This window comes from Schistosoma haematobium, chromosome ZW (genome assembly GCF_000699445.3).
Source record: "Schistosoma haematobium chromosome ZW, whole genome shotgun sequence".
In the NCBI taxonomy this organism is placed as follows: domain Eukaryota; kingdom Metazoa; phylum Platyhelminthes; class Trematoda; order Strigeidida; family Schistosomatidae; genus Schistosoma; species Schistosoma haematobium.
This window is the reverse complement of record NC_067195.1, coordinates 617,141-641,096: the sequence shown is the minus strand read 5'-3', so window position 1 is coordinate 641,096 and position 23,956 is coordinate 617,141. Positions and strand designations below refer to the sequence as shown.

At 35.0% G+C, this 23,956-nt stretch overlaps 2 protein-coding genes across 3 annotated transcripts in view; one reads left to right on the top strand and one right to left on the bottom strand.

The window, feature by feature from the left end:
• Nucleotides 1-13,335, top strand: part of ABCC1_1 (Multidrug resistance-associated protein 1) — a 99,572-nt gene extending 86,237 nt beyond the window's left edge. For both annotated transcript variants that reach the window (XM_051208562.1, XM_051208561.1), the window contains 6 exons: nucleotides 933-1,161; nucleotides 4,869-5,012; nucleotides 5,510-5,668; nucleotides 9,462-9,649; nucleotides 10,958-11,152; nucleotides 12,023-13,335. In XM_051208562.1, the coding sequence (XP_051070100.1) occupies nucleotides 933-1,161; nucleotides 4,869-5,012; nucleotides 5,510-5,668; nucleotides 9,462-9,649; nucleotides 10,958-11,152; nucleotides 12,023-12,137 (1,030 nt within the window). In that variant the 3' untranslated portion in view covers nucleotides 12,138-13,335. The remainder of the gene's footprint in view (nucleotides 1-932; nucleotides 1,162-4,868; nucleotides 5,013-5,509; nucleotides 5,669-9,461; nucleotides 9,650-10,957; nucleotides 11,153-12,022) is intronic.
• A 1,334-nt stretch (nucleotides 13,336-14,669) lies between these two features.
• On the bottom strand, nucleotides 14,670-20,376 carry MS3_00001029 (uncharacterized protein). The gene has a single exon (XM_051208559.1). It carries the CDS (start codon nucleotides 16,859-16,861, stop codon nucleotides 15,833-15,835), a length of 1,029 nt encoding a protein of 342 aa, XP_051070098.1. The 5' UTR covers nucleotides 16,862-20,376; the 3' UTR covers nucleotides 14,670-15,832.
• Between the last annotated feature and the right edge of the window lie 3,580 nt (nucleotides 20,377-23,956).

Sequence of the window (23,956 nt, the reverse complement as noted above, 5' to 3'; positions counted from 1 at the left end):
TTTATGAAAAGTAAACAACTATTCTACTAACCATTTAACATTTAATTCATAGAGGATACTTCAATAATCTAATATGTTCAAAAGCTATTCGTTAGTCATACAGTATCATTGTACATTATCTATCAATCAACATTTTATTTATCATTTTATCCATTTGAAATATGTTCATGATCATAAAAATTGGTAGTAAAGTGTTTTATTATAAAAGCTCGCGAGGCAGGATCATAGATATGCACTGCTGAGGAGTTCTGTACTGTGACGAAACGGCCGTGCACTGCTTGCAGGTTTTCTATGGTGGTCTAGCTTCAGTTGACTCATGATCTCAACTACTGAAATTACTATAATATCCACAAAAAATCACTTCTGATGATAAAAATCAACTTACAAGAACTAAAGGTACTTTTTTTGCAAAGTTGGATAGTGGCTAGCAATGGAATACAGTTTGACGCACGTTTCGTCCTATTTAGGACTGGTCAACTGGATCTAACCGCATTTCAGAGTTGATATTTACTCCGGGAGGGACTCGACCATAGTACCGTTCGCTTCAAACGCCACTGCGTTATTCACTTACCTACTGAATTCTGATAGTCACCTCCTTGTGTAATTCTATTCACTTGGTATTGTTTACTTGTATCTTCCCATTGTTATTTAGGACTACATTTGATCAATCACTGCTAGTCACTATCCATCTTTGCTTATATAGCTTGTGACTTCAGGCAATATCGTGGCAGTCCGCATAGCATGCACTGATCCATTGCAGTGCTAAATAACAATCGGAAGATACAAGTAAAACAACATCAAGTCCATAAAGATACTTTATGATTTGAAATACTTAGAATGAATCATCATTACTTTCTTTGCATCCATGTATATAGGTGTCACTTTGTATAGTCTTCAAATATTTTCTTTTTTTTCAATAACAAAATATATAGATGGCTTGCAGTTTTATTAGAACTTGTTGGTAATTCAGTTATATTAGCTGTTGCTATCCTATCAGTTGTTGCTCAAGGTTATTTATCCGCTGGTTTCTCTGGTCTTGTTATTACTTATGCATTAAATTTAAATCAAACATTAAATTGGCTTGTACGTATGTTCTCAGAATTAGAAACAAATATTGTATGTATAGAACGAATACATGAATATTCTTCCATTGAACAAGAGGTAAGTAACATTTTGAATATATATACTACCATTTCTGCCTATCCCAAGGCAACTGTTATTCTTTAAAAAAGTAATAATAATGAATATTTGAGGGGACACTTCATCATCACTATCATCATCATCATCAGGTTCAACAGTCTATAAGTCTTTAATTACTTGTGATAGTAGTAAAAGTATAGACAGCGATCGGAAAGATTAAGGTTTGAAGATGTTATACAAGGAATATAATTCAGAAAAATGGAAATTGGAAGAACACAAAAAGTGGATGCGCCTGCGCCATTACAAATGATTTTGAACCATTTCATTCAAGGTCTCTAACCATCGGTTGATATCGTCTCACGGATCCCAACCAGGTAGTCTACACCAACTAACATGGCCCAGTCTACTTGTCAGTGACTTCATATATTTGTGCCATGTTTTGATCTGGCCGCCCCTCACTTTCTTCCAACCTACTCCTACATCATAAAACAGCTCGTCGGAGCAGTCGATGTTTGAGCATACGTAACAAATGTCCGAGCCATCTCAACCGATGAATTTTCACTACTTCATCAATTGATTTGCCATCCTTACCTAGTACCCGTTTCCTAACAACTGCATTACTTTCCCGGTGGTCCCAAAATATACGATCAATGCTTCGAACACACCTATGATCGAATACTAGTAACCTACGAATATCCTCTACTCTTACCAGCTATGTTTGACAGCCATAAAGTAGGACGGAAGGAACTGCTGCACAGTAAACCTGTCCTTTGCTTGATAGACGGATAAACTGCTGATATAATAAAGAATTTAGGTTTATGGATGTTAAAGGCTGAAACTAGGAAATAATTTCGAAATGTGTCAATCAGAATATCTATTCTAAGTTACTTCGGAGAAATAATCAATGTTAAATCAGATTAGAATGAGTTCTATACCAAATAACTATTCAATCATATTCATATATCAAATTCATTTTAATAGTGAGAATATGAATCATTCAAAATTTTAATACTCTTGTACTCAATCCGTCTAAATGTTAAGCTGTTAACTTTAGCCTGTGATATGAACAACACTGTAACACCGCGTTAAAATCTCATAATGCTTGTACCGTTGGAGATTCTTTGATAAACACAATGTCGAAGGTCAATTATCTTTGTGTTACTTTTTACTTTCATCTCTCTTGGACATCACATGTTGTACTGTTATCGAAAGAAGTTTTCCATCTGATTTACTACATCGAATACCTGTGCATAATTACGACTCTGAATAAGATGATGATTAGTCTATAATGTGAATGAGACTATCTATTTTTATTGTCTTATTAATTGATGTGGTTGTGAAATATACCCAACCACATATGTCAATGTTCAGAGAGAACAAACTATTTAATTAGTCAATCTATGAAAGCAGAAGGGGTTTTGTGGAGATTTTAGAAATTTCACCAGTTGAAATCATGAGTCAATTGAAGCTAGACCATCATGGATGCGCACTTCTGAGGAGTCCCATACTAGGACACAATGGCCATCCAGTGATCCCAGGTTTTCCATAGTGGTCTAGCTTCAATTGACTCATGATTTCAATTAATGAAATCTATAAAATGTCTCGATGCTATTTTGATATGTTTAAAGCGACAAAAGATATCGATGGTTGAAAAACCTTCATAAAAGTGATTGAAAATGATCAAATTTCCCTAGTGAATTCATACATTATATTGTTAACGCGTTCAAAATAATATATAGAATCATATCTGAAACAAAATATACTTTTCTTGAATACTGATTTGTCGTGAAAATAACATTTTTTGTCAATTCATATCTTTCAAAACATGAAATAGTCACTAAGGTTCGACCAATAGACAGTTCCATCTAAATTCGTTTGAAAAGTCTGGTGGATCATGCCTCTCTTTCTCTCTCATACAGTATGGCTCAATGTCATTTGAATTGTGTTCTGTGTTAATAAATGAAGAAAAAAAGAGAAACTGGGTTAGGTTAGCGAATACGCATAATCAGAAGGGGTTTGTGGAGTTAATTGAAGCTAGACCACTATGGAAAACCTGGAATCACTGGATGGCCGTTTTGTCCTAGTACGGGACTCCTCAGCAGTGCGTATCCACGATCTCGCACCTCGTGAGATTCGAACCCAACCAACTAGACCATTGAGCCGGCATCCAATGGTGTTAATGTCTAACTTCAAATAAACATAACCATTTTAGTTTCTAGCCTAAAAATAGGGAAACATTTATTAATTAAGAAAATAAATAAAATCTTCATCTATTTCATCGGTAATATAATTGACCAATCAGAAATTAATGTTATCATTTATGTAACCTTGAACTTATTTTGACCTTCATAGGAGAAGTAACTTTTATAGACTAAATTTATTACATAAATTCTATGGATTCATAGATTACTTCTTATGTTACCGTATATCAATCTCTTCTATATAGAACTAACAAAATGTATTAGTTATTCTTATGTCTTTTTTTTGCTGAGATTTTGTATAAATCATTGAAGTTGACTATCTTTAGAGCTTTAATTTGAGTGTTTACGGTATTACATTCTTAGATATCAATTATACGTTTTAATATCTACACAATATTGATTCACTTAGACTATTGATCATATTACAACTTGGTCGATAATATTCGATCTGCATTAAGATCACCATCCAGTGATCAAGCAATTGTAAATACATCTCAATCCTTCAAGAGGTTGGTCGCGATCCGGATAGCTCAGTAGTAACGTCTCTAACTGTGAAGCTGGGTGACACCCTATCAAATTCGTCGGGCAGTGTCAGTTCCCTTAAGATAATAGGTACACTTTGGTGACAAGTCCCAAGTAGCACGAAACCTGGGTCCAGGGTTTCCTGTTCACTACCTCTAACCACCATCTTATCTCAACATAGTGCATGCAATGTCGAGTCACATAGACTAGTGGCCATATTGTAATTTGGTCGATAGGATTCCATTTGCACTAAGAAGGACTTGACACACGTGACATTGATCACCACCAAGTGATCAATCAATCTTTATTATATCGAATTAGGAACCTGACACAGTTAATGACTATTGTATTCAGTTATTTAGACACAGATTTGTCAAAGTACATTGGTTGATAAATCAACCGATCACCCTGAACAATTAATACGTGCTATCGATTTGATCGGATTAGAACGTTACCATATACAATGTATTCAAGAACATGTGTTTTCTGTATCCGTGACAGAGCTTATACTTTATAACCAATTATAATGAATTGAAAACTAATCATTTAATTGGATGAAATGGAATGTTAAGAAAAAAACTTTTTAAAATGGGATGAAAAGTAAAAAAAACTGTCATGCAAACTGTCATTCCAAATAGTAACCATAATAATGTTTACAAAAGGTAGTTTAAAGGAAAGTTTTAAATTATGTTTTCCTACTTTAATACGATTTTAAACAAAAAATTTCTCAGTAGGTTATGCGTTCGCATGAGAGACCGAAGGCCTTGGGTTCGAATCCCCCGAGCGGGATCATGGATGCGCACTGCTGAGGAGTCCCACAATAATAGGACGAAACGGCCGTTCAGTACTTCCAGGTTTTCAATGGTGGTCTAACATCAATCGGTTCATGATCTCAATCAAAAAAAAAGAAATAAATTATTTGTTCAATATTTTTTATTGATTAATCGTGAAATCATTTAATGAGTTTTATGTATGTATATATGTATCTGTTTTGTTCAAAATTAGGCACCATGGGAATTAGATTGTAGTTACTTACCAAGTAATTGGCCTGAAGGTATCATTGAATTTATTAATTATGGTACAAAATATCGATCTGAATTAAATTTAGCTTTAAAATCAATTAATTTTAAAGTAGATAAAGGGGAAAAAGTAAGTTTTATTTTTCATTCTACATTTTTCTATGATTGTATATATATCCTTTTAAATGATCAAGATACCTAATAAGGCAAGAAATTGTGATATATATATATATCACATTCTTTTGAGTTGGATGATATAAATTTAATGCTCTTATGGGCACCTGCTTCAAATCAATCAATCAGTCAACAGATTAGGGTTCGAATCCCAGTTCACCATCTTCGATTTAAATAGTTGAATAACATCACCGTTGGATGCCGACTGGCTCAGTGGTCTAGTGCTTAAGAGCTCGTGCGCGAGACTGATAGACCCTGGGTTCGAATCTCGCGAGTCGCGATCGTGGTTGCGCACTGTTACTGAGGAGTCCTATAGTAGGACGAAACGGCCCTCCAGTGCTTCCAAGTTTTCCATGGTGATCTCACTTCAATTGACTCATGATTTCAACTACTAAAATTACTATAATATCCGCAAAAACCCTTTTTGATACTTTAATTTTTGTCATTATTTAGTTAGGTATTGTTGGTCGAACTGGTTCGGGTAAATCTTCTCTAGTACTTGGATTATTCCGTATGCTTGAAGCAGCTGAAGGTAAAATACTCATTGATGGTTATGATATATCAAAAATTGGCTTACATGATTTGAGAAATCGTTTAACATTAATACCTCAAGTAAGTATTGTGTATCATTACCTATCAGTTAGATAAATAAGATGTATTTGATCAAGTACCTATAGTAATGTCAAAAAGTGTAATACATAAGATATTGAACTACAAATGTATGCGTTTTCCCTCTCTGTTTCTGTCTATCACTGTCCGTTATAATTTCTCTTATTACAACCTGACTATTCCTATTGCTTAGTATTCTTGGACATCAATTCACTCAACAAATCTTCAAATCAGAACATGGTTGAACAGCTATGAAATGATATTCCAAATAACAAGGGTAATTGAAAATAAGAAGCACAATTTTTTTACATGAGAAGACTCTAGAGTCTTCTCCAAGCCATCCATTAGCGGTGATTAGATAAGAAATAGCCAATCAGAGTGCACCAACACAATTATGCATGGAACGTGCTTTAATTCAATCTATGCCCTGCTAACACTGTCAAACTGCGTTCATGCTAAACAAAAAATGATGAGATAGTTAACTGACTATTGTTTACTCCTTGAGCATTGGGTAGATTGTTATAAATAGAGATAATACATTTGTTGATATCCCAATAAATAGAAAAATCAGATTTTCTGACGTTTCGTAACTTAGTGTAAGTCGCTTCTTCAGAGAATGATAAGTGACAATAATAAATCTTCTAATATATTAATATTTTCTTTTTGATAAGTGAGTTTTTCATTACCAATCATTGTTTACTTCAATTATATTGTAAAATGAAATAATGTTAGTGTTAGTTAATAGGCTATAAATGGACAATGAAATAGTCGAATTTCGGTTCTTTATTTCTCTGCAAATTAATAACTAGTAAATATTAATAGATCACCAACATAGATGATCTTTGTCGAATGATTAGAGGCCTACTGGAGTTAGACGGAAATAGTGTGATCAACAGCTAACTTCGAAGTCACATCTTGTGATCAGCGTCTAATATGGATTACCTCTTCGATGTATCAAAGTCCTATGGTTGCTTTGAAGACCGTGCAACATAAAGGACGTTATTACGGAAATATATTAGTAAGAATAAGTACAAACGAAAGTGCGACCAATATCTCATGGACCAGTTCATGGCGTAGAATTAACTGGTGCGCGTTTTTTTCCCTTGACATTGACAGAAATCGATGATCTGTTCGATATCCAAGTGATCCAACTGTCGAATGATTTGCCTAGGGTTCAGTGACACTTCACTGACCCTACCTATGATATGATTACTTCATCTCGTTCATAAAAACAATTGATAAGTCATTAATGATTTTAAGTGGGGTACTATCTTACTAACGACCTGTTATTTTCTATTGTTCGTGTTTAAGATGACAATCGATTATTCTTTGTTGTTATTATGTACATAAAGGGTAGATTGTCTCAACATAGTCTTTTCCCAAAAGTTGGTAATATATTTAGATAGTGATTAATAGTTGAATCCAAGACAAGCATCTTTATGTTAATGTTCACATTGTTACTAGAACCCAATGCCTATAACTTCATACTTTAACATAATTCTTCCACTTAGCTGCTGATAAGTCCTAAATAGAATGAAATGTATATCTTGGATTCCATTATTAACCCCATTACCTCCTTAAGCGTGTTTTACTTCGTGGAGGAGCATAAGCCACCCACCAGCACTCTCTATCCAACCTTGCCCCAAGCAATCCTTTCCAGCTCTTTCCAGTTGTTATTCATCCTCTTCATATCTGATTCTATTTCCCGATATAATGTGCTCTTTAGCCATCCTCTTTTCCGCTTCTCTTCAGGATTCCAAGTTAGAGCTTGTTCCGTGATGCCGTTTGATGATTTGCTTAATGTATGTCCTATCCATTTCCATCGTCTTTTCCTAATGTTATTTTCAACTGCAAGCTGGTTTATTCTCTTCCACAGAAGGATATTGCTGATGGTATCCGGCCAATGGATGTTGAGTACCTTATTGATGATGGTTTTAGTAGTTCTCTAAGTTTCAGCTCCGTACAGTAGAACTATCTTCACATTGGTTTTCAAGATTCTAACTTTGTTATTGGTTGACCGACACAGTTGTTTTGAGTTCCATATATTCATCAATTGTAGGAATGCGGTCCTTGTTTTGCCAAACCTTGCGTTTACATCTACATAGCCATATTACAAATATATTAAAATTATTGAACTAACAATGATTCTTTACATTCTCTATTCTGTTTATTTATCTATATTTTCAATATACAATATGAACTATTATTCATTTCAACAAATTTACTGAATATTTTCCTTTATTTTAATGGTTGTCTAACATATGTTGTTATTTATTTACACAAATCTCTTCTCTTTTGTTTCTGATTAGTTTTTATGTTTAGTTTTCAAGTTAATAGAGAGAGAAAGAGAGAACAACAAACAATTTGTTGTTGTTTATTAAATTGCAAGGACGATAAGCGAATGTCTGACGCTTTAAACAGGTTGTCGGATACAGAGGGTCCACCTAGGGGAGTTGGAACACTGATTTCAAACTAATGGTGTACATGGGTTACAGGATCCTAAAGAAACAGAAGGCGTATGAACCTATGGTTGGTGACCGGCTACCATTGGACTGCATCTCCTTACGTTGCTTCACTGCCTTGTGGATTAGACATTTAGGTCGAAGTTTTCGGGTGTGACCCCCTAAAAAATACATGTGCTTCAGTTTGGGCACCCGAGCAGTATAATAGCCCACATACACAGATTAAGTGACTTTTGTGGCGCATATGTATTTGGTGCTTTCTTGTACCAATATTTATATATTTAAATAAATACAATTCACGATATTAATTCATCTTTTAATGGTCATTTAAATTGTTTGGATGTAATGATTGTAAGACTATGAAAGAGAGAGTATTTATGTAACAGGTTAAATGTACGCTTATAGATAGGGTATAAATCATTGACTGAAGTTTTCTGGACAACAATTGTAAAACAAAAAGCACTAGACACATTTTGTCGTCGTTCTCAACTTATCAACATAATACATTCAACCTATTTGAAGGTTGGGTGAAAACCAAAACTTTCAACTTATCTGTAAACCACTGATCTGAAATTCAATTGTCTGAGAATAATACTATCTGCGATTAAAAAGTGTGATCGGTGTCAAGCAGTTGCTAGTTGGGTGCCGTGATTACACTACCGTGTCGTCTAAACCAACCCGAATCCAGTTTTTTTAGGTGCATCAAGAAGACAGTTCAGTTCATTAATTGCGTATGGGCTGCGATACTGCCCGGGTGTCCAGACCGAAGCAAGTGGTTCGCTTAGGGGGCCACACATGGAGCCTTCGACCTGAAGGTCTGATTCACAAGGCAGTGGAGCATCGTAAGGAGATGCAGTCCCATGGAAGCCGGTGACCAACAATTGGTTCATACGTCATTTGTTCCCGCAGGATACTGGAACCCATGTGCACCATAGATTTGGAATCCGGTTAAAGCGCCGGACATTCGCTTTTCGTCCTCTCAATTTCGTAAACAACACCCCCACCACGAGTAGGTAGTGAGTAGGTCTTACCTGGCAGAGGCTGTATACGCGCGGCCGTGTGAGAGTATTTCGAGTGGGAGGGCGAACCCACCGCACTCTCGGCCATACCAGGGCATTCGGGGGCATCAAGAAGAAGCATTCTTTCACAGCGTAAGTAACTGGGGAATATCGGCTGCTTTTATACCTCAAACAGCATTAGGTAAATCCAAAACTGCTTATGTTAACTATCCTACACTACCGTCTATTATTTAATGCTAATACTTTTAATGGTGATCGAAACTGTTTTGTTTACTTTATATGACTTTCATTCTTTTTGTGTTAATTGTTTACTAGGATCCTATCCTTTTCTCTGGTACATTACGTTTTAATTTGGATCCATTCAATCATTATACAGATGAAGCTATTTGGCATGCACTTGAATTAGCTAATTTAAAATCATTTATAAAAGATGCTAATAATAATAATAATGATGCTAATTATGGTTTGGATATGAACATCTCAGAAGGTGGTTCCAATATAAGGTTAGTTAGTGCGTTCGGTTTTTTTGTTAAATGTTTATTCAACGAATTAAATTCATGTCATAAAGGCTAACTTGAGTGACTGTTTAAAACGGTGTAAGGGATTTGTTGAAGTTGTCCAATTTTACAGTTTACATCATGGAGAGACTTTAGTTTAGCAACAACTGATACCCTTATACATGAGCTTAGTCCTCAATGGAGTTCTATATGGGAACTGTTGAGGAGTCTCATATTATATAGGTACTTAGTGCTTCCTAATTTCCACTGTTTGTGCAATCGAAGTTAATTCATGATATTAAACTAAAATTTTAACTATCTTCACAATCATGTTCTCATTAGTGACTAATTTTGAGAGGCAATTTCTGGAGTTCTAGTGAGAAACAGTCACTAATGGTATTGAGAGATAGTTGCGCAGTATCGCTAATCGGTTGAAATGAAGCATAAAACATTGGTTGCCGACTTGATAGTCTAACGACTGGAGACTATGTACTGGACTTGAGGACTCTTGGTTCGATTTTCAACGGATACTACTAAAGAGTCCCGTACTGAGATTAAACGAGTGTCCAATACCTCCTGCTTTTCATTGGTTGTTTATTTAAGGTTGGCTCATGATATCTAGGATTACTTTGTGAGATCTTTCTTCTAATTCTGATAAATTAGATAGATAAGTTATATAGATGACTGAATTGTAATGAAAACATACTATCATTTTGTTACATTGATTGATAAATTATAATCTCCTTTATCTTAAAATGGGAGTATATTCTATATAATAGCTGACTGATACGACTTCAGATCATTCCACTCTGTGATATGACACTTGCATAACTTCGAGTTTGTTGCTGCATATTATGTTGATAACCAAATGATCAAAGCGATTGTAGGCCTTCCTGACGTTTGTATACATAGTTGTTTTAAATTGAAAAAAACTTCTTAAGAATCATTTTCGAACTTTTTACATCGAAAGTTTGTCCTATGATTGACAGAGAAACACAAGTTTATCAAAGGACAATAATGTCAAAGCTTCTGCAATGAATGTTCTTTTGAAGGCACTTGAAATCCGTCTATATAAGATGTTAATAGTTGTACTTATGTGTATGCAAAGTTTATAACATACCATTGTAAACTGCTTAATTGTGATCAATGGGGTTATGAAAATTAATGACCGAAAAACTCACTAAACTGATTGAATAGATCGTTCTGATTACCCCCGCCCTTTCTCGCCCGCCAATTCTGTAATTCTAATAATCTGTTTGTTTTACAATGTATCAGCAATAATTTTGCTTATAAATATGCAAATTTATTTTCCAGTCTTGGTCAGCGACAATTAGTATGTCTTGCAAGAGCTTTACTTCGGCATACTTCAATTCTTGTATTAGATGAAGCTACAGCTGCTATAGATATGCAAACGGATAATTTAATTCAAGAAACTATTCGTCGAGAATTTTCTTCTTGTACTGTCATTACTATTGCTCATCGATTAAATACAGTTCTAGATTATGATCGGTATGTATTGATAATATTGTGTATTCTTGTTTATATCTGATAATGTTACGAATCGACTTGTGTTAGAGATGGTATCATTAGATTTCGAGTAATTAGTGTAATATTAATTCACTCGTCGTCTTGAGTTCATACGGCTAAAGGGTTCCATGCTAAGATAAAGCAAGTGTCTAACCCTCCCTAGTTTTAAGGCTAAACTATCATTGCAACTCATCTACCAAGTATAGTTTTGATATGGTTGATTTTGGGTCACACTATTTTTATCGCTGTCCAAAAATAAACAATCAGTCAACATAAATCGATCATTGTGTATTATTCATCATTATCATTTTTGTATTATTTAGTCATTAACGTTGATCGAATTCTACCGTTAGAATATAAGTTTTATTTAAATAATTATTTACTCGTAATTTGCAAGATTTGATCCTGTTTCATTCAGCTTCACAGTATGGGCCACGACTGACCTCATGTAGGACTTAGGGCGTCAACTGTATTAAAAAGTTTCAGATTTTTGAAAAGAAGCAAACCAAATTCTTTAACAGTGATTGAACAAGGTTTAAACATATAAACTGTTCTAGTTGACTACTTTTAGGGAAGAAACTTACACTACTAAAGTCGATAGATCCTGGGTTCGAATCTGACGGGTGGGATCGTGGATGCGCACTGTTGAGAAGTAGGACAAAACGGCCCTCCAATGTTTCCAGGTTTTCCATGATAGTTTAGTTTTAATTGAATCATGAATTCAACTGTTTTTCAGTCATGTTTATAAGTAATAAAATCTTTAAATTTTTCTAAGATTATGTTTGTTTATAGCAATCGTTCTATCTTTCTTTTCTTTTCTCCTTTTTTTTTCAAATTCAACCTCCATTTCAGCATTCTTGTCCTTGAAGATGGTCAAATGAAAGAACTAGATAGTCCAAAAATGTTATTACAAAATAAAAATTCAGCATTTTATTCTTTAGCTAAAGATGCACATCTTGTCGAGTGAAATATATAACGATTGCCTCCTACACTATAAAATATCAATGATAAATGAGATAAGAAATAGGGAGAGTATGTTTTTTTTCTTTCTTCTTTTCTTTGTTTAATATACATTCAGTGTATAAGGCTATTGTACATTCCTATTCATAGTGTAAAGACATCCTTCTGGTTGTTGTTGTTGTTGGTGGTGGTGGTGATGATGATGGTGGTGGTGTCGTTGTTAACAAAGAACTTAAACAATCATTTTCAAATTGATGACTGTTTCTTTACTTTTGTTTTCTAAAAAAAAGAAGAAATTCTAAAGTGAAAAACTAGGCGCCATAAACATTGTTTATGTTTAAAGTTTATTTAAGGAGTGAATAAGAATGATTTTATTTGTTTGTTTGTTTAGTTGGCTGGTTGATTGGTTGCTTGCTTGCTTGGTTACTCCATAACACTGCCTTCCTCTTTTATGTTTCACATTTTCGATGTTCAATTATAAATAAAAATAATCATGAATCCATATAAAAAAAGAAGTTTAAATCAATAAAAAAATATTTTTTTAAGAGAAAAAAAAGTAAAAGAAAAAATCTCCCCTCCCCCCTCTTTGTTTTAAAAAATAAAAAAAAATTTTTTTGCAAAAAATCTTTTAACCCATTTTTAATTAGAAATTATTATTAATTAAAATTATAGATTTTATTGTATACTATCCCCCCTCTTGTTTTTTGTTCCTTCTGTTTTACATACAAAAAACACATGCATAGTTACAAACAAACAGTAAGTCAATGTTTATTGTTGTTGTTAGATTTTGTTTCTTTTTTTTTTCAAGTTCCCTTTTTTTAATCCCCATTTTGTACATCTAATTGTCTTAAGTTTGTGTGTGTGTGTGTGCGACAATAATGATAATTATTATTATTATGTCTGTTTTATGTTTTGTATACAACACATCGAAATAAATGTTTCTGCATTGTGGATTTTCTTTTTTACTTCTGGTATTTTCATATTTAATAGTTGGATTCATGAGTCAATTGAAGCTAGACATACATTGAAAACTGGGAAGCACTGGATGGCTGTTTCGTCTTGTTTATGGGACTCATTCACAGTGCGCATCCATGATCCTGCCTCGAGAGATTCGAACCCAGTACATATCCGTCTCGCGTGTGAGCGTTTAAATGTTTAACTTCAATCAATCCATGAAATTGAGTGACACATCCATTATTGTCATTAGTGAGTTGCTATCTCACAGCACACTTGGTTCAACAACTCCACTGGTCATGGCTTCTCACTAGAACTTCAGGAAGTATCTATTGAAGCCAATCACTAATGAGCATATGTTGATTAATATCAGAAGGGGTTTTGTGGATATTATCGTACTTTTAATAGTTGAGATCATGAGTAAACTAAAGCTAAACCACTATCGAATACCTGGAAGCACTGAATGGCCGTTTCCTCTTATTGTGGGACTCCACAGTAGTGCACATCTACGATCCTACCTCGCGAGATTACAACCCAACACCTTTCAGTCTCGTATGCGAACGTTTCAACTGTAGACCAATGAGCCGACATCTAATTGTGTTGACGTTAAACTTAAACCGATCTACCGATTCATATTTATTCAAGATTAGTTTTAATTACTATTGTAGTGCAATATTACTACTTCTACTAATAATAGAACTAATCTTCCTATCTGAAATGAATAACAGCATTTCAGTATTGTTTTATATGTTATGAGTAGTAATGTTCAATGTAACAATGAAAGTTACATTAAACATAATCAAAATGTAAACTGAACCTAAATCATAGTAATTATAAACTGTTCCATTATTATTATGCAGAACTATTGCACCATCAATACTATACAAAATCAAAGAATTAAAATGGATGCATTTGGTTTGCATGCTTCAAAAACTAGTCGAGGTTAGAAAGAAGTTCAGAGGTTCCGAAATCGTAATACATATGGTAGAGGAAATCATCTATATGGCTCCATAATAGTGGACCTTTGGAGCCATGATAAAGTCTCAAAAACTCATTCAGCCTAGATCATATAGCTTCACTATTATATGTGTGTATTCCGGTTGTACAAGCGTGTCATTTTTATTACATATATATCTCTACAATACTCATACTACTTTACAGCCGAAATTCCAATAACATCTGCAAATATTGCAGCCAATGTTACTGGTTCTTTTATTATACAGTTTGCAACAATTTTCGAGCGAACATAGTTCCTATTCCAACAGATTTCTTCCTTCAACATATATCACATCAAAAGACAACATTATCACAGTAGTCTGTACAAGGTTCACAAGTCATTTCATTACCATAATTACAAATAAAGGAACTGTTTAGTAGTCTCAATTTATTGTAGCCGCTCAATTATCACGTCTTCTAAAATCCTGTATGAACCGATTGTGCATAAGCATTGAGTATTGAGATTGATGCCATGATCTTGAAATCCCTCAAACGCTTCTTCAAACAAAAAAATGATTAAAATTTCTTATTTCAAACACTTAAAGACATGGAATTGAAAAACATAACAAACAAACTAATTACAGACTGCATTAAACTAAAAATGAAGTTTTATTTATTAAATGCAATGAATGAATAAACAATAATGGCGAGACTCTAATTTATGAACGACCTTTGAACGAATCTTAAGTAACCTTGAGAAATATTAGCTAGTCAGCAAACACCCAGTATAGAGTAAAAATATATTATACAAAACCAAGGAAATAAAGTGGATACACTTCTTATACGTGGTTCAAAAACTTGTCAAGGTTAGGAAGTGGTTCAGAGGTTCTAAAATCGTAATCCATCCAGTAGAGGAAATCATTCATACGGCTACCGAATAGTTGGCCTCTTGAGCCATGATAAAGTCTCAAAAGCTCTTTCTGCCTCGACCACGTAGTTTCAATATTGTTTATGTGCACTCCGGTTGTTGAGTGCACAAAATACTACTTATGGATAACGACATGATGCACATAACCAAGCTTGTGTAGAAGTCTGTACGCTCTCCAATCATCCTAATATATTGCAGTAGCTGGCTGAAGCCAGTGTTACTGGTGCTTTTATTATTCAGTTCGCGATAGTTGTCATAATTTGCCGTATTTAGGAATTATATATGGGGTTTTCATCACGAACTGACATCAACTATAATGCCAGAAGTTTATTTAACCAAATGGATGAAAGGCTTTCGTGTTAAAATCCGAGATCTGTTATCTTATACCTAATTGATTCGTCCACATATTATAGTTTCGTCGTTTTATTTGTTATAGCCACTCAATTATCACGTTTTGTACAAAATTCCCTGTGAACCGATCGTACGTTAGCCTTAAGCACTGAAGTTGGCGCCGTAACCTTGAAATCTCTAAAAAAACGCCTCTGATTGACTCGTCCATAAATTAAAGTCTCTCCATTTACTCTTCTATTACAAACTCTATTTCTAATCTTAACTCATTTTTAACTTTAACACTTTTTTTCCTTTCGTCTAACATAATTTAAATGTTCATTTATTGGAACTTGTGCTCTATTAATATATAATATAATAGTACCGCCAACTAAAGAAACGTAAATTATCGACCGGACCGATGACGCATAAAACAAGTACGAGCAGTATAGATTCTTTGTCGGTCCTTCTTCCTGCCTAACCCTAACTGTCTGTTAAGTTCAGAACACTAATCTCAGCCTCTGCGATATGAATCATTTAGTTCAAAGATACGGGGTTTATATACCAATTAAACAGACCACATCGTACCATAAAATAACATACAAAATTTGTACAAGATTTAGCCAAATGTGGCTGTGTATGAAGGAGATAGTAGTAGTTGATAGTGTTGTAACGGGTGAGTGCAGCAGGTTTTCTCTATGTCCCTTGCGATGACACTTACTACAACAATGTTCTTTATATGGACAGAACCTTTTATAATGCCAACCACCACAAGACCAACATGGAGATGAAGGCTGATTATCTGTGTGCGATGCCTTTCTTGAGCAAGAATCGTTCTTTCTGCTTACAGCACGAACGTATGGCAACTGGCCATTATTTTCGACCATCGAAGTGTCATGCTTTAGGTTTACCAATCTCTGGCACTCTGTTGTTACTTCTTGTAGTGTCATATTCGGACATTGTTCAATTTTACTCAAAATTCTGGTTCTAATGTCGGCATCTTCAGGAGATTGGAGGCTGCACACAAATACGAGACACTTAAACTGGTCTTCTGTCATTGCTGATAGTTTGAAACGCTCACATTCACGGTTTACTAAACCCTCATGTTTCACCCAGTCATCATCACCTGCTTTTGTCATCTTGAGACATTGATAACGAATATTAAACAAGGATGACTGTTCAGCAAAGATTTGCGACAAAATTTCAATCGTTGCATCAAAAGAAAAATCTCTTGGATTCTTTGGAAGGATAAAGTTACTGTAACGTTCATGTTCAACAGTTCCAAGTTTTCGCAAGAGTATTCTGACCTTAGCGGCGTCATCAAGTTTTTTGAGGTCGACCTTGAACAAATCTTCATATTTCTTGAACCAAGTTTCAAAAGTAATGCCAGCTGAACCATCAAAATTAAATTCATGGATAGAATTAACAATCTGGTCAACATGAGATTTGAAGGGATCATCTGTAACTTCTTTTTGATCCAGGTTCATTTTCTCAGTTAGCATCTCTATCATGCGCATCTGGAACTGTTCAAAACGTTCTTCTTGGCGTTCCAATAAGGCTTCAAATTGTTCAGAGGTAAATGACATATTGGTACAATAACCCGTCGCCAGATGTTATATCTTGAAAAAGCTGATTTTTCTTGATACTACCGCGTATAACTGAGCACTAGAACACCGAACCCTTCCAAGTCGCAATAAGAAGACAGAAGACTAACGAAAGGAATATTATCCCAAACAGTGTCAAACATAGTACAAAATTGTCAGGTATTTATAGTTTTTAGTGAGAACGAAATCATCATTACAGTCTTCCAATCCGCGTACAGGGGGTTATTAGCATTATTCAATGGGGAAGCTACACGTTGGAATTCTAGAACATTCTTCCGAAAGGTGATTGGATGGAACGTCTTCGGCTCCTTCTGAGCCTCTTACAGCTTCCTCGAGTTCACCGGTGGTCCATCGTCACACCTCCCCCCTTTTAAGTCCGTTGTGTAAGATTTTTTTCTCGGATCCACCTGAAGCTTGGGTGTCGCATTCCTCTTGCGGTCCATTACTCTCGAGGGTTGTACAGCTTTCTCTTTGCGTCGTTTGTCTTTTCGATATTTGCGCTCATGATGGTTCTTCTGAGATGAATCTACGAGCAATTGAAATGGAAGCCGGTTTTCTGTGACCACTGTACTATCATTTCTTTGCATTTGATTTATATGTCTTATGCATTTCCCGACATCTTTCCGAACTAGGTACAGCACATTTCCGATTCGACGTTCTATGACACCTGGTTCCCTTTTTCGAACAGGGCATAACATGAGAATGCTAAATCGAATATAGTAGTCTATGGGTCAAAATAAAGTTTATAATAAAAGGAACATGGATATGTATCGTATTAGTTCATCGGAATATAACACCATTAAACATGTTGAAATTGTCTATTCATTGTAATTTAATTATAAATTATTATTATCTGATAAGTAACTCTAAATCGTTTGTATAGTTTATTGTTACGATTGTCATTATTTTCAATCCACTTATTCTTTTTGTTTACTTACTACACCTCATGTAGCAGTTTAAATTTGATCATTCTTTGTGAGACTCTTCGGCAGTGTGCATCCACGATCTCGCTCATGAGATTCACTAGTGCGCATTAGTCACTGGCTTCATGAGATATTTCTTGGAATTCTAGTGAGAAGTAGTGAACAATGGGATTCAACTGGGTTTATTGTGAGATAGTAACCGACTGAAACCAATGATGGAAGTGTTGCTCAACTTCATGGATTGGTTAAAGTTTAACGTTAACACCATTGGATGCCGGCTCAGTGGTCTAGAGATTAAGCATCCGCGCACGAGACTGATAGATCCTGGACTGAATTTTTGCTAGACATGATCATGGATTCACACTGTTGAGGAGTCCCATACTAGGATGAAACGGCCGTCCAGTGCTTCCAGGTTTTCGATGGTGGTCTAGCTTCAATTGACTTATGAGTCGAATTATTAAATTACTACAATCTCCACAAAACCCTCTCTCTGATTGCATTTTATTATTACTTACATATGTAACTGCCATATATAGTCAACCTAAAAGGATACTATTTCTCAGTTATCAGTATGATGAAATAACAAACCAAAGGATTCATTTGAAAGATGTTTTAATTTACGAAGGCTAGTCGACGGGTTATACTCCATTGGGATTAATAGGCGTAATGATGATGAATTTTCGAAATTCATGAAATGGTTAATTCCAACATTAACCCCATTTTATTATTTCTTACTGAATTCGTATCAATTCATACATTACTTAATTTTGATTTGTAATTACATTCTTATCTTTATGTTCACCCTGGGACTCGAACCCAGTACACTTCGCTCCAAACACAATCACGTTATCCACTTAACTAATTCATCCCATTGCACAAGCAAGTGGCTATCAGGACTCAGTAGCAAAGTGAATAACTCGATGGCACTTGAAGTGAACAGTACTGGGTCCGAGTCCTTACCGGAGTGAACATCAATTCTGAGATGCAGGTACATCCGGTTGACGAATCCCAACTAGGACGAAACGCGCGTCAAACTGGATTCCACTGCTAGACAACATTTGTCTTTGCTTATATAGCTTGTGAATTAAGACAATATCGAGACATTCCGCACAGGATGCACATATGCCAACAAGATCAAGTAACAATACCAACTGGATTATATGGTATGATGTAAACTGTTGTATTTGCTTTCAAATTCACTATCTCTTACATGTACTAATTTTGTTGTTTAAATGTATAGTCTGTAAAAATGTTATTGACAAGGTTATTATTCATTCATATGTATGTTTTTAATAAAATTTATCATTGAATTCAAAACTTTTTGTGACTGGATAAACATTCGGAAAACTACTAAGAACTTTAATAATAAGGAGAAAGGTGATGTTTGTTTTATTGTTCATATAAAAATATCCATCTGTTTTCTTGGAATATTTCTTACTATTTTTTGCCCACTAGCCTTATCGTGTTTGTGTTCAGTTGATCATACGAATAATAACTATCCTGATTTGTTGAAGTGTGTATTTCACAATGTGATGCTAGTCAACTTTTAAAAATAGTTTCATACTACTTAAACTACTAGCAAGTAGTCTGTTAATAAAAGACACAATCTACAAGAAGTGCATTAGTAATTTTTTTCTAAATTTCCGATGCTATCATTCGAGACAAATCAATGATGTTAATGAATGCTTTACATGGAAATTTATGATAATGTCTCGACTTATTTTTACTTTCAATAGTTGAATTCATGAGTCGATCCAAGGTAGAACACTATGGGAAACCTGTAAGCACTGGACAACCGTCTCATTCTAGTATAGGACTTCTCAACAGTGCACACTCGGGATCCTGACCCAGGGCCTAACCTTTAAACCACTGAGCTGGTATTCAGTAGTGTTAGTGTCGAAATTCAACCAGTCCACGAAATTGCGCGACTGTCCACTATTGTTTTCGGTGAGTAACTGCTTCTAAAACAGACCCGGTTTAACTGCATTAATCGCTGCTTCTCACTAGAACTCCAGGAAATACTTCTTGAAGCCAGTCATTAGTGAATACATGATGATTATTATCAGAATGAAGTTTTTGTGGATTGTAGTAATTTTGACTAATTGAATTTATGAGTCGATTAAAACTTTAGTTTCTTAATAAAAATTGTATTGAATTAAAAAAGTATCTAAATATTTTTTGATTACGTGGCAAAGATGTATATCGTTGAGTAAACATAGGTGTAAAGCAAATGGCATCTTCTCTGCCTAACATCAACATAATCAACATGATGCCCTGGTACGGCCGAGAGTGGGGAGAGTCCTCTTTCCCTCTCCAAATGCTCTCACATGGCCACGCTTATACAGCCTCTGCCAGGAAAGTCCTACTCACTGCCTTTTCGTGGCATTACTGTTGTTTACGAAGATGAGACGACAAAAGCGAATGTCGGACGCTTTAACCGGGTTGGTGGACATGGAAAGTACACCTAGAGGGGTTGGAAAACTCTCACTCCAAACCAATGGCGCACATGGGCTCCAGTATCCTCAAGGAGCAAATCGCGTATGAACAAATCGTTAGTCGCCGGCTAACATGGTACTGCATCTCCTGACGTCGCTCCACTACCTTGTGGATCAGAGCTTTGGGTCGAAGGTTCTGGGTGTGGCCCCCTAAGAAAAACGGACATCCAGTACTTTAAGGTTTTCAATAGTGGTCTAACATTAATCGGTTCGTGGTCACAATCAAAAACATAATAATCACCACAATCCTATACTGATAATTACCATGTGCTCAATAGCAACTAGCTTCATTAGGGAAGCTGTGATCAGTGGGGCTAATCTATGTTACGTAGAGACAGGTATCTATTTCAGTACAATGGAAGATGGTCGCTCATTTTCGTGGATTGGTTGAGATTAGACATTAATACCCGTTGGATGCCTGCCAGCTCAGTGGTCTAGTAGGTTGAGTGTTCGCGTGTGAGACCAAAGGTCCTAGATTCGAATCCCGTAATCGGGATCGTGAATGTGCACTGCTGGTGAGTCTCTCAGTAGAATGAAACAGTAGTCCAGTGCTTCCAGGTTTTCAATGGCAGTCTGACTTTAATCGGTTCATGATCTCAATCAAAAAGATTGTATGTTTAAGTGAATATGTGTCCTATAAAAGTGAGTTTGTTCCATAATAACCTCTGGCAGATCTAGTAGATGATTCAGATTTTATCCCCAATATAAACATCTTACTCATAAATGAAAGTATGTTTTAGGGCCAACTTTCAAGGTTAAATTTCAACAAAAGTGTAAATTTCTCCGACAGACCACATTTTTCTGAATAATCAATTTTGATTGATGAATGTTCCTGATTGTTAATTAACTGACTGACGTGTTGATTATTCGTTACCTAATAGTGTCCTTACTATTAACCGGATTCCATCAATCAAGTTACAAGTATATTTGACTCGAAAAAATGAGCACTACCTTTGAATGTTACAGTTTTAGAAGTAATTTGACATCTGGAAGTTCTACTTGAGTTAAATATCTTACTTGTCAGTAATATGTATATATATTCCTGATGGGATTCATTGGATTCAAATCTGAATCATACAATGTCAGAGTAAGATATATTTACTTACTTACTTACTTATGTCTGTTACTCCTCGTAGAGGAGCATAGACCGCTCACCAGCACTCTCTATCCAACCCTGTCTCAAGCAATCCTTTCCACTTCTTTCCAGTTGTTATTCATCCTTTTTTATATCTGCTTCTATTTCCCGACGTAATGTGTACTTTAGCCTTCCTCTTTTCCACTTCCCTATAGGATTACAAGTTAGGGTTTGTCTCGTGATGCAGTTTGATAATATATTACCATTGAGTTGTTCTAAATTCATCCAAATCAAAGATTTCAGTTACTTTTTATTGATTATTACTAACTAGTAAGGAAAATAGATTTAGAACTTTATACCGATTAAATCCAACTATTTGACAACATAAATGACAATCATTTCTTACTAGTTAACTTCTATTTACATATAAATGTAATCACAATAATTTGTAACGGAATAATCATTTCCCTTAACCAACACATTTACCTTTATCAGTTTAGGTGTTGTAGAGATTGTTAAGTTTTTGATTGAAATCATGAGTCAATTGAAGCTAGACCATCATGTAAAACCTGAAAGCACTGAACGATCGTTTCGTCCTAGTGTAGGACTTCTCAACAGTGCGTATCCACGATCCTACACTCCACAAGATTCGAGAACCCAGAACCTATCAGTCTCGCGCAAGACGCTTAACCAACTAAACTACTGAGCCGACATCCAATTTATCTTTCAGAAATATATAGTTTCTATCTTTATCTTCCCTTCCATTTACCAACTGTATTCAAAGTTACAACTAAACTTTATAACGATATAATGTTAACTTGAAATTATTTCTCTTCAAGTTTTCTACTTCATTCGATTTACTTCTCAAATGGTCCCAATGGATTATTATAAGTCTTCCTCTCTCTGTGTGTGTGTGTGCGTGTGCGTGTACATATACACATGGGAATAGACAAAAGTATGTATCAATATACATACACTTGTAATGTATTTTAGTGAGTTCATTTCTATTTATTGGTATCGGTTTACTAAGAGTTGTGTTGTGATACTCTCTGTACATACATATACATAGAGATATAGATATAGATGTATGTATGTATATCATGCAACGTAGCAATATAAACAATATAATTCTTACATAGACTAATCATAATCATAATCACAATAATAATCATAATAATACTAAGGTAGAAATTTCTTATTTACTCTAATGTTTATTCTCTTGTGAATAAACAATGTAATATCCTATAAAAATTCTTTGTTAAACAATCTTAATCTCTAAGGGAATTCAAACGACAGAAAGAAAACGACAAAAAAAAGAAGAAATGAAACACTTTTTTTCTTCTTTTTCTTTTTTTTTCTTGATGATTATTCTATCTACACATATAACTAACTTCTTTTTTTCAAAGTTCCTGATTAACCATCATAGAGACGGACAGTTTATACTACGACTATTATTATTATTATTGTAGATCTAAATTCAATCAAAATAAGCTTATATATGTATATATATATATGTTGTTTATATAAAATAGGGAGGGAGTGTTGGAAAGAAGGAGAGGGGATAAGTCAGGTAATTACGAAATTCTTAACAGCTTACAGAACTACGCCGAACTCAAATGTTCCAGATAGGAAATCCCTTGCTGAAGCGATGTTCGGAAGAAGCATCCGAACTATATTCGACCCTATGTTACCACTTAAACTAATGGATGGATGCAGACAAAATCAGGATATTCGTAGTTTTAATGTCGGTGATAAAGTGCTCGTCAAATCATACATTGGGAATAATCGTTGGGAACCGGGAGTTATTGAGAAGAGAATGGGGAATGTTTTATACAAAGTGTGTGGGACTTTCGGAATGTGGATTAGACACATTAATCAAATACACAGAGAGAAAAGGACTCTAGAGACGGTAGATAGTTAAGTGAAGCTTCCGCTAGATATAATTACAGATACTCGAATGACAGGAACCCTAACAGACACTCATAGACGCTGGATACCAAGAAAGTCCGAACGCCGCAGAAAACCAGTTATAAATCTGCAAGTAGACCCGAAGAAAAGGTCTTATTTTTTGAAAGGGGGGAGGTGTTGGAGTGATCCAGAAAATTCCTTGCAAAAGACAAGCAAGGATCAGGAAACACTAAGAAGCGTTTCATCTAATCAGCGTTCACTTGAAGTTTTAACGAAAAATATCAAAGAAGTGAAATGTCACATTTGGCTGGTTGCTATGCTGCTACTATGTTTAGTAGCATTCCAGAATCTTCGAGCAACCCAAGGACATTGAAAAATATTATAAAAAACCTATATTTTCTGTGTTAAAATGAACCTTGGAGTAAAGTACTTCTCGCATACCTTGCATCTTCTCTCTCGTTTCTCAGGTAGCTGCATATTTTTAACTTGGGGGTTACAGAATAGCTTAGGAAACGAATATAGCGTCCAATCTGCAAGACTTATCAGAAAGTTTTTAAAATAAGCATAACTATTTTGTATGCACACTGCTAAGGAGTTCCACAATAGGACGAGACGGCCGTCAAGTACTTACAGGTTTTCGATGGTGGTTTAACTTCAACTGACCCATGATTTCAAT

What these genes read in the sequence shown, in the direction of transcription:
- MS3_00001029 (XM_051208559.1), bottom strand. Translation starts at nt 16,861, where the DNA reads ATGTCATTTACCTCTGAACAATTTGAAGCCTTATTGGAACGCCAAGAA.